The 11,008-nt window shown below is 33.7% G+C and overlaps 4 protein-coding genes across 11 annotated transcripts in view; 2 read left to right on the top strand and 2 right to left on the bottom strand.

The window, feature by feature from the left end:
• The window catches only part of LOC119632322, a 7,318-nt gene extending 6,313 nt beyond the window's left edge, over positions 1-1,005 (top strand). For all 3 annotated transcript variants that reach the window (XM_038025168.1, XM_038025169.1, XM_038025170.1), the window contains one exon: positions 618-1,005. In XM_038025168.1, coding sequence (XP_037881096.1) covers positions 618-799 — 182 coding nt within the window. In that variant the 3' untranslated portion in view covers positions 800-1,005. The remainder of the gene's footprint in view (positions 1-617) is intronic.
• A 67-nt stretch (positions 1,006-1,072) lies between these two features.
• On the bottom strand, positions 1,073-5,315 carry LOC119632035 (protein suppressor of underreplication). Of its 5 annotated transcripts, none has more exons than XM_038024710.1 (5): positions 5,021-5,315; positions 4,377-4,684; positions 4,098-4,297; positions 3,861-4,039; positions 1,074-3,789 (listed from the first exon to the last, which is right to left on the bottom strand). In XM_038024710.1, the coding sequence occupies exons 2-5, from the start codon at positions 4,588-4,590 to the stop codon at positions 1,557-1,559; spliced, it is 2,826 nt and encodes a 941-aa protein (XP_037880638.1). In that variant the 5' UTR covers positions 4,591-4,684; positions 5,021-5,315; the 3' UTR covers positions 1,074-1,556. The 5 variants fall into 5 exon arrangements, with proteins under 5 accessions (XP_037880637.1, XP_037880638.1, XP_037880639.1 ...); XM_038024711.1 differs by having other exon boundaries at positions 5,088-5,315; XM_038024712.1 differs by lacking the exon at positions 5,021-5,315 and adding an exon at positions 4,859-4,972.
• Positions 5,316-5,769: 454 nt separating this feature from the next.
• LOC119632355 (nurim homolog) lies at positions 5,770-6,716 on the top strand. Its single transcript, XM_038025216.1, has 3 exons — positions 5,770-6,133; positions 6,201-6,371; positions 6,430-6,716. Exons 1-3 carry the CDS (start codon positions 5,807-5,809, stop codon positions 6,703-6,705), a joined length of 774 nt encoding a protein of 257 aa, XP_037881144.1. The 5' UTR covers positions 5,770-5,806; the 3' UTR covers positions 6,706-6,716.
• A 104-nt stretch (positions 6,717-6,820) lies between these two features.
• LOC119631749 (nudC domain-containing protein 3) lies at positions 6,821-9,078 on the bottom strand. 2 transcript variants are annotated; one of them, XM_038024226.1, is made up of 3 exons: positions 7,798-9,078; positions 7,211-7,738; positions 6,821-7,147 (listed from the first exon to the last, which is right to left on the bottom strand). In XM_038024226.1, exons 1-3 carry the CDS (start codon positions 7,823-7,825, stop codon positions 6,855-6,857), a joined length of 849 nt encoding a protein of 282 aa, XP_037880154.1. In that variant the 5' UTR covers positions 7,826-9,078; the 3' UTR covers positions 6,821-6,854. The 2 variants fall into 2 exon arrangements, with proteins under 2 accessions (XP_037880154.1, XP_037880153.1); XM_038024225.1 differs by having other exon boundaries at positions 7,211-7,743; positions 7,798-9,075.
• Between the last annotated feature and the right edge of the window lie 1,930 nt (positions 9,079-11,008).

Genomic DNA, 11,008 nt, shown 5'->3' with positions numbered 1-11,008 from the left:
GAGAGAGAGAGAGAGAGAGAGAGAGAGAGAGAGAGAGAGAGAGAGAGCGCTGGGAATTCATGCAGTTGCTCCTAGTCTTATCGTTTAATATTAATGTATATTCCTCACCTTAAGTTGATTATTATTATTTGTGGGCAAGCATTTCCGTTCCGAATATGTGAACTATCGCATGTTTGGTATCAAATACATCATTATTAACATCTTGGCGACAGATCGTTACTGATCGACATACACGGAAAACCTTCCCGATCTCTATCTCTTACCATTCAAACTTTCTCTACGAGTGGCTAAAATCCGTTCGGGACTTCTTACTGAAACGAAATTATTCCCATTTACTTACTGGCCTCTCTATAAACCAAAAAAAATTTTAAAATAAATTAACTTTAATTAAATTACTTACTACTTTACTATCGGACTTTTTTTGGCATGCATGAATCTGACAAGATTCCTTGAACAGTATCTCGAATGTGACGAAATGGATCAGGCATTTTCCAAAATAAATATCTAAGGTATTCCGAGTGCTTGAAAGCACTTATGAGTATATTGCACATATGCAATATAATCAAGGAATCTTTTAATTAATTAATTATTAGTTAATTAATTGTTCCTCTTTTCAGTACGATCCGAAAGTGATTTTGATTTTATTGCCGAAGCTGCCAATACACATTGTCGCGAAAGTGTACGTTACGAATGTCCTTTGTTTTTCGGAGGTGCTTGTAAACAGGAAGTTATCTATCAACGCAAAGCTATTATGTATAATTTAACAAACATTTTCAACAGCATGAAGCGAAAACATTAAGATGTACATCCAAAACGAAAGGAAGTAAGATGCGTTATTTACCTCCCATCTTAATTTAGCCGGCGAAACGTACGAACGTTTCATTTTTAAAAATTAATTATGTTGTTTTATAAAAAGCAATGAGCGACAAAAAACTCGTTATCTGTACAAAATTCTCAAATTTTTTGCCAAATTTACCCTCTTTTTATTAGACTTAGAAAAAATTATAAATTTATAAAATAATTATTATATATATATATATATATATAAATTTTCATATAATAACATATATATATTTTACGCGATAACGTATATATTAATTATACTTATAATTAAGAGCACGAAGTGGGATTAAAATAGTTATGCAATTTTTGTAACTGCGATATAATTGACAGTATATAGGAGCTTTTTCGAAATATTTATTCGAAATCATTTTTAACAAGTGCTTTACAATTGATTGAGGTAAATAATTGATTTGAACATATGCAGCAAAATCCTCGCAAAATATAACTAAAATTTTAAGGCAGTCGAAAACATGTTGACTTTTTGCATTAACTAGCACAGTAAGAGAGGCGAGCCTTTTCCAACTGTCATCTCTTTCTCAAACCAATATTTTAAAATGCAAATAAATGGAAAAGTTATGTGTTTTGTTGATTCTGGACATATTACGTTGGCCGATCGAAATTTTTTTTCACACTAACTTTTTGGTTAGTTTTGAGAGAAAAAAGTTTATATATGTACAAGTTTGTAATTACTAGTCCCAAATCCCGGCATGCTTTCAATTTTTAAAATTTAAATCCAAACGTCTACGTTTGATTTGCTTTTTAGCCGATGGCGTTTTTATGATATCATTATCATTAACTGTCAAATGATCTAATTGTACATTGTTTACGTGCTGTGGCTGCTCGCCAGTGGCATGCTTTAAAAACCATTTAGTTAATTTGGTGGCTTGTGCTTGTACCTTAACTTTTGGCGATTTTTTTAAAGTACTACCAAGAGCACTTGACAACTGCTGCGGCGGTTTGCTTGGTGAATAATTGGTCTCAGCAATGCGAACGTTTTGCCTATTTACATTATCTGGACCATCATTCGTATTGTCTTTAGATCCATTTCCGTTAATAAGATAATTTGTAATTTTATTGGGTTGTGCTGATTGGTTACGCTGGATGTTGGACTGCATCGTTGATATATCACCATTCAAGTGTACACGAATAAAACTTCCAAATGTATCACTATCAGAAATTTCGAATACGTCCTCTGGTGGCAACATATCAAAACTATCAATTTCATTAACCTTGTCTAAAGGTTCTGTGATAATATCATCTAATATAGCACTTCTTGGCGTTTTATTTATGTTGAACATTTTCTCTAAAATGACTAAACAGCTTCGTTCTTTTACTGGCTGTCGTGACTGCATCATTTTTTTAGTTGTAATGCCGGCTTGTGTTTGCTCTGATTGTTCTTGCACTTGGCGATGTGTGTTAAAATGTGTTTTCTTGTATCGTATATTTGCGGTATCACGGTTTATATCAAAGAGATCTGCACATTTATTATCTTTACAATGAACTCCTTTCGTTTTAAGCTCACTACAAGTTTGTACTCTATTTGTTGAGGTTAACGCATGATTATGCATTCTTTTTGGCTTCAAGGCTTTTGTACGACGACTTATTGCATCCTTGCAACACGAAGAAGACGATAGTGAGAAACCATCGCAAGAGCTACCAAGCGTGTTACCTTGCTCAAGGTTTTTATTCGTTTCGGAAGCGTTCGTTTTTTCGCTGGGCACAAAAATGACTTCGGAACCACTCAATGCATCGGTGCTCAATATGGGCGTATTTATGATCTCAGTTGATCGCCCAAGTAGACTCTCTTCCTTTTTTTCTGAACAGTTTATAAAATTGTCGAATATACTCGAATCACTAAGCTTTTGTGCACACTGCATATTCCCGCAGTCGTTGGAGTCCGAATTGTTTATAAAAAGTGTGGTTTGTGTATCTTTTTCGCTTTTTTCAATTGCATCGTTTATTTTTGGTTTTTTCCGTGATGAATTTTTGACGCCGATTTTCTTTTTGTGTTTAGAGCTGCGATCGCTTTCCAGAGACACATGGTTCATAGATAATGCAGTGCTTGCTGAACGCGTCAAACGTTTTCCAAACGCCCGTGTTTCCCGCCGATCTGCACCTACTAAGTTTTGCGACTTCTTTTCTTTTGTTTTAGCTGTTAACGATGTTTTTTTCTGTAAAACGTCATTCTTTTTAATTTTTGGAACGCTGTTTTTGAGATCCGTGGAGTTTGAAGATCGTACTACATTTTCTTGCAGATTACTTCTTTCTTGGTTTGGGTCACAATTACAGTTGTTTCCTGTGTTTCCTACAGATCTTCTGGTTTCGCGGGAACTTTTGCTGCAAACTTGCCGATTATTTGTCGTTCGCCGGGTGTTACGCCTACAAATTCGGTTTACATCGTTGTCAGTAAAATCGAGAGATACTTTATATTTTTCCGTTATATTTTCTATCAGTCCTTGTAATTCATTCCGTTTTTTCTTTTTCACGCAATAATTAATTGTCTCATTATTTGCATTGTTATCATCTTGATCGTCATTTGTTATATCAACAATTTCTTCTTGTCCAATATCGGCAGTATTAGGAATTTCAGTTACAACATCGTTATCTGAATCGGACTCAATTAGCAACGGCGACATATTTACCAAATCTTCGGAAGAACTGTCAGTTATTATTTGCGCATCATTTTCTATACAAATCACTTGTTCTTCGGTCAAGTTTATTCCCTGTTTTTTGTTCTGATTCTGTCTTTGTCTGCAAAAATCTTCAAATAATTCTTGTGTAGTGATTGCATTCTGCATTCTATTTTGAGACATGGCATTATCATCATCCGGATTGCTAGCTCTTTGCCGGTCTCGCCATAACTTTAAATTGATTTTATAGTGATCTTGCAATACCAAAGGCAACTCTTCCTCGAACTGATGGCAATAGCGCCTTAAACGAAAATTTCTGAGCATGTTTTTAATGAATGGTGACGTATAAATAATGTCGTTGATTGTATATTCAAAACCTATACTTACTTGCAATAATCGGATAATCGTTGTCTTTCGCGAAAATATTTGTCTAAATCGACGCTTTTGCAAGATGCGTGCATCGATTGCGGCAGTTTAAATTTTGCCTCAAAATGCTTATAGGCTAGATGTTGAGGTTCTAAACACCCTCCCAGAAGCAAAATATTATGGAGTAATTTTAAATTGCCCTATAATATGATTTTCTTTAATATTATGCAATTATAAACAAAATGACATTCTACTTACCGTTACATCTACACTGGAGATAACCAAATTAGTTCTACCTTTGAAGTGTTTTAATAGCACTGACGTACAAAAATTGTTATTCAGCATTTCACCGCGATTATCAAGGACTATATAATCAAACTTGTGATTGTTCACGTCATCGATTGTTCTCAAAATCCCCCAGGTAATTATATAAACATTGTGCGGGCTATGTGTGAAATCTGCAATAGAATATTTATATAATACATATAATAATTGTTAAAGCATATAAAAACGTAGTCCAACTCCTTCTTAAATTACCTTGTTCATCCTTTATAAACTTGACATGCAAAGTGCTTAAAACATTTAAATGAAACGCCCATCCCGTAAGGTGAATTTCATCATTTTGTATTACAATCAATGTTTTTCTATTACTTGCAATAACACTTAGAAGCACTGCTGTAGCGGCTTGCTTACCCAGACCGCTTTCATCATTGTAGATACAAAATTCTTGTTTTACAAGAAGTGCGTGCATAAAACGTATGGCTTCAATTTGAAAATTTTTCAAGTATTGGCCTATTTGGTTCGGAATCGAATTACGTTGTGACAATCGAACTGTTTCCACATTACTTCGAGATGAAAAATGATACATAATTGATTTTATTTCATATATAGATTCGTTACGATTCAAATAAAAAATGACCAACCGAAAATCAATTAAAAAGATTTTAAAATTTTATATAAGAAATATATATAGCAAATCTTTAAAGAAACATTGTCAGGACTTTTCTGGTAAATATTACCCTTATTGAAAAGTCGCATAAGTTCAAAGGTTTCTAGCGCGTTTGTATGTATTTGAAAAGTATTTTGAAAATTTGCTATTTTTGTAAACAATTCCTTATCTGGGTCATTTGAATTTGAATATGCTTATATGTGAAATGCCAATTGTACATATCAATGTCTACTTTTACTCGCTCGCTGTTCAGGTCACGAATTTTATTATTGATAATTTAATCGTATATTTGAGCTTACGAATTGTCACTTATTTATACATAGTCTATTTGAGATTACGAATTGTCACTTATTTATACATCATAAACACATATTTAATAGGATTTTTAATAGTTTTAATTGAAACTTTTATTCATTGTCTCCTGTTCAGTTCTGGCTGTGCTTTTTATGCTTTCTAAAATATTTAGATTCCGAAACAAATTTTGCAAATTTTACACAGTAAGGCACCAAAGGCAACGTTCTTGCGATAAACTTAAAAGCCACCTGTTCAATTTTCAGCAGATGGAAAAGAAATCAAGACGAATGCATGAAAATACCTTTCACGGTAATGAACGAACTGAAGATATCCTACGTGTGTCGCTCAATTTTATAAACAGCCCTAATAATACTTTGTTCTATTTTGATTTCGAGAACCTGATGATAATAACGTCTGTCTTGAACAGAAAAATAATGAGGAACGCATATCGTTTCCCATAATTATATACAAATCGGGCCATATATATATACTATAAGTTTTCAAAATATTTAAAACTGGCAGGATTGCACTAAGAAACTGTATTTGCAAATGGCAATAACGCCGTTCGCCGTTGATAGCCAATACATGTTTACACATACAAAATATAGCCGTGAAAATATATAATTAGCATAAGAATTGAAAAAAAAAAGAAAAATAGTAATAACAATATCAATAAATCTAAATAATATTGCGGTTGTATTCAACAAATCTACAGCCCAACACTATGGTTTCCTGTAAACAATTTTTAGCGTTTTTGATAGCAATTATATCATTTGTTTATACATTCTACGTACTGGGCCATTTAATACATTTTCTATCGGCTCCAAGAAAACCGTCCAAAATGTATACTTGGGTTTTTAACTTGCTTGATAATCAGTCACGCCTGGAAACTGCTTATGGACCGATTGTTTTTAATACTTTGTATCTAATATTGTTCATTTGTCAGCACAGTTTTATGAAATCCAAGTATATAAATATTGTAATGCATAATATGGGCTTGGCCTCGGCTGAGAGAGCTATTTATAGCTTAACATCATCGTTCTGCCTGCGTGTGAGTGTTACAACTTCATATAAAGAATTTGAAATCAACATCTGTTTCCAATTTTTTAAATTCATAGTATTTAATAAAAAATTGGTCCAGCGCTTCTTCAATTGTGATTTGGCAAATTGATGTTGATAGCAATGATTGGATATGGTGGTCTTTTGTTATTTTACATTCTATTCTTTGGCTAATTATTGCTGGGGGCAGCGTGATCATGGATTTGCCGGAAATTTTGGGCATTAAGCAGGTATTTCCGTATCTACTTTTTAAAATTGGCTGCGTCGCACATTTATATTATGTTTTAGGTTTATTATGATATAAAAAACTACGCCGAACCATTGGCCTACAAGTCGTTTGAATTACGTATGTTATACGATCATATCCGACATCCTTCTTTTATTGGTTTAACTATCATTTTATGGTTCACCAATTTGATGAGCTTGGATCGTCTATTGTTGGCTACGATGTTAACTGCCTATATGTATTTTGCGTGGTCAACAGACCGTAGCGATTTGGAGTATCAAAAATATCAACTGCAACAAAAGAAGAAGGAATTGAAAACCAATTTGAAATACCTATAATATTTTGATAGAAAACTAGGTTTCATAATTTATAATTTAGAAGTCACCAACTTTTTTCGTACAAATAAAAAAAAAGGCAGCGACCATTACTGTTTATTAAATCAATTAAAAATATGTTTTTAATTTCGTACAATTGTTATCTTTATATTTTAATTGAATTTTATTATTGATGGATCGAAACGTTGGCCTTTAAATGGCGAACCATCTGCATTCCAGGCTTGTTTTAGACGGTCGAGCTGCTCTAAGCTTTTATCATCAAATTCTCCTGGAACTCGTGCAATATTGCCCTTCTCCTTTTCCATTTCCTGAATTCGTAATTTATGTATGGCAACTTGAGAGGATTCTGGCAATTCATCTATATATTGTTCACAATCTAGTCGTGTTATATCTATACACGGTTCTGTGCAGAATAATTTGTCCCACCATACTTGTTGAGATTTATCTGTAAAAGAAGACAATGTTTACCCAAGCACGCAAGGACATATTAGGTGCTGTTTATAGATACCCAGACTTATGTGCAGTTTTCCTTCCGTCACAGTCCATACGGCATCGTTATGCTTAAATTTAGACCACACTTGGCCGCTAATTAGAATTTTTGGTTGATTCAAGAGAGTTTTAATTAAAATTGAATTTGATGTCAATTCTATCTTAATATGCTTGCTGGATTTAACTTGTTTAGGCAATTTAATAAGTAATTCAATTTCTTTAAGTGTTTGCGACCAACAATAATCTTTGAAAATACCACCGTTTTTATAATCAACCTCAGAAAAACAAGTGATGTCGCCTTCCTTGTCTTCGTCTTTGAAATTTTTCATTTCAGGTACCGTTCGAATATCTTGAGTTTCTGTGGTCTCCTCTGCAACAATTTCGACTTCTTCCAAAGCAGGAGGTGCTTCATTCATGTCGTCCGCAGCTAATTGATGAGCTTGGCATTCTGGATCATACTTTTGTAAGCAACTCATCACTATTTGCTCTTTCATGCCTCGAGGAAACCCGATCTTGTCATTCGCATGCTTTTGGATATGATAAAAATCTGTGCTGTATGAAAACACATATATTTCTTTTGTTTCTATTGCATTAATAACGGCTTACTTTCTTTTGAGGAAACCGAATGTGGCATCTAAAAATGCAGTTAAGGTCTTTTGGTCTTCCAAAAGTTCCCTTAGTATTAAATCTGATCTCACAAAGTTCATTTCCCTTTTAATCGTCTGTTTTTAGATGGTTGTACTTTTCTTCTTTTTTTTAGAACTTCAGTAAACGCGTGACAACTGTTACTATAGGTATTAGAATAGTTAATTTTCAGTGAATGTCGCGTGTGAAATGTTATTGCGCTGGCAACTTTCATAAAAAAAAAAAAAGTTTACTTCATTCATATCTTTGCCTTTTTTCATATCCTTTCCTCTTTCTATTGCTGCTAAGTTTGGTTTATTCCTTTATTGTTTTTTTTACAAAACACTTGCTCGGAGGTGTGATTTTTTATAAAAATGGTAATAGAAATTAATGATAGAAGTGTTCAGATAATAGTGGAGGTAAACACAATTTACAATTAAGCGGAAAAGTCATTTGTTCAACGTATATGGATTAAAAACGAATTCCTTTTGTTTTATAAATATGCAGTATGGATTTTTTTGTTATTTTTTTGCACGGTTTTTGTGAAGTTATTTAGAGTGTCTCCATCTTATACGATTTTTTAAAGTTGTGGAACATGTCTGCCAATTTATTAACGCATGTATTATTTCACAGGTTTCTTCGTGCGCGGTTTTCTGAGGAACTTATATACCGTTTAAACAATGAGTTGGATGTATATTGGACTGTGATCGCATATCGTGGTTATGAAGTGTGACAGAATTATGCAAAATCACCATAATTTATTTGCAAAAAGACAAAGCTGAGAATTAAATTTCGTAATGCAATATTACGGTACGCGCCCTAATTAAATTAATCCGTCAAAATTTTATGCTTACGCAATAAAGATAATTGTTGCGAATTAACAATTAAATAAAGCGTTTCATTCACTACATTCCTAGCTAGGCACAACTTCTAGCCGATCTTGCATTGGCACTAAAAGAAGTTGACAGTCTTGGCGGATTCAGCAGTTCAGAAACTTATTGTACACCAATACCAAAGTCACCCATGAGAAAAGATTCATAGAGAATCTTTCTGTAACTTCTCCACACCACCAGCAACATTCATTACAATATGTATAAAAACAGCAAATCATTTGCATGTTTTATAATGCTGCAATGCATGTTGTATAAAGATAAGACGATTTTTTACCTATCATCCAAGTAAGAAGGAAGTGTGATCTATCCTTCCATTTATAACATCTTTAAATTTAAATAAGAGATAGATATTAACTTAAGCCGATAGCCTGTGTTGCTAGTGCTCGATGTCTCTTTTTTTAGTCTAAGAATTCAATTCATTAGTCTAAAATTAAAATAATAATAATAATAACTTAAGGGAAATTTTTAATTGGGCAACTTGAAGTTTTAATGCGAAAATGGAGGCAATTCGTTGGAAAAAGCGCTAACAACAGGCAGAAGACTGTAAATTACTACCCATTGGATATACTGATACATTGACATAAAACGGGACTTTTTCATTCGCAACGGTTAAACAAAATGTGGATTTAAATATACTCTTCCTTTACTAATGGTTAAACCCTTAACTAAATACTTTACAATTTGTGTATTGCTTTAAAATCGTCCAGCTCGTTGAACGGAATGCAACATTCCTATCACTTTTGCCATTACTACCTATAGTATATGTTCGCGGATGGAAAGAACAGAAGGACTCGAGGTACACCCCATCTTTCACTATAATATTCAGAATCATTTTCCGGATTCGTCGATATGGTCCGGCTCAAGGACAAGGTTTACTGAAAAAGGGATTTTAGAAAATCATTTATTTATCCCATATATGAGTGAATTTTGGAAAACTTTTTGCGAAGTAATATAGATTATTTTATGGATGACGTCGTCCAAATACGACTTCTAACTTGTTTGCGTTAATTTCTTTCTAGCCTTTGTTTTAACGTTCTTTACAGCTTTTTTTTAAAGATTTCAATTGACTGCACGGTATCATTTAACTATACAAGTATTTTAGTGATCGAGCGAATTTACGATTGTTGTAATGTTTCGTACATACGAATTAAACAAAAAAAGTCTTCGTCGGTATCCGCAAACACTTCTGTAGACAAGAGTGATAACGCTGTCGTTAATTTATCGATCGTTTTTCAAAACTGAGAATCTTTGCGAACAATTTCTAGCGTGTTTTTCTGACCGATTAGAAGATAGATGCGTCGCTTCCATGTATTTTACTAGATATGAAGGGTTGAATTAAAAAGAAGACGAATCGGAAAGATAAGATAAAGACGACTCAATAAGCTGTATAGCCAACAAAATAAAATTGGCTTTCCTTGAAAAAAACTAGATTTGCCTAAGGAGATAATGGAATAAAATTCATCGTTAAAACAAAATTTCGTCCTTTCATCTTTTACTACTATGCCATAATTTAAAGCTTCTCCGCACTATTTAATTTTATTTATTTTTTTTTTTCTTTACTCTTAACCTATGCGAACCTCTAAAACACTTGAGATAGACCCCTTTTTTGTTACGTTTATCTGTCCGGCTATCCGTTTTGTTTCTTTATGGGCAATCTGCAGGTCGCTATTCTTGAGATATTTTGATGAAACTTGGTACATTGACGCGTTTTGGCCCAAAGACGAGCACTTTTGAAAATGGTTGTGGTCCGGACCAGTCTTTCGACCACTTCCTATATAATGGCTCATCTTGAAAAGTCGATATATGGATAATGTTCTATGTATGTAGGATGGTGTATGGTATTCACTGGTGGACCGTGCCCTACTATCGTGTTTTTACATTTTTTTAATATTTTTTAGTTTATTACATATTACCAACCATTTAAGGATATCCATTATATGGATATCACGCATCTTTCTTTTTTTTCTTTTTAATAAGACTTGTTCGTGCGACACGGTCACGGTCAGGATCAGAAAGGAGGGATGAAAGAGGAAGAAGTTGGGAGATAGTGGTCGCAGACTAGTGGGTATATGCCCGATTCATAACTGTTATGCTTTTATCGACTGAGCACTGTCTATATATATTTATGACCGAAGTAAACGCCACCGTACTTGAAATTCGAATACGTGAACTCGGAAATGACAATCGCGGTTCTTCCCTACTTGGCTTCTTCCGGTCAAAAAGAAATCGGGATAGAGAGAGAGAGACAAGCAGAGAGAGAGAGAGAGAGAGAGAGAGAGAGAGAGAGAGAGAGAGAGAGA

This window comes from Glossina fuscipes, unplaced genomic scaffold, assembly GCF_014805625.2.
Source record: "Glossina fuscipes isolate IAEA_lab_2018 unplaced genomic scaffold, Yale_Gfus_2 1, whole genome shotgun sequence".
Classification (NCBI taxonomy): domain Eukaryota; kingdom Metazoa; phylum Arthropoda; class Insecta; order Diptera; family Glossinidae; genus Glossina; species Glossina fuscipes.
Note: the sequence above shows the minus strand (reverse complement) of the source record. Positions and strands in the feature narration are given on the sequence as shown.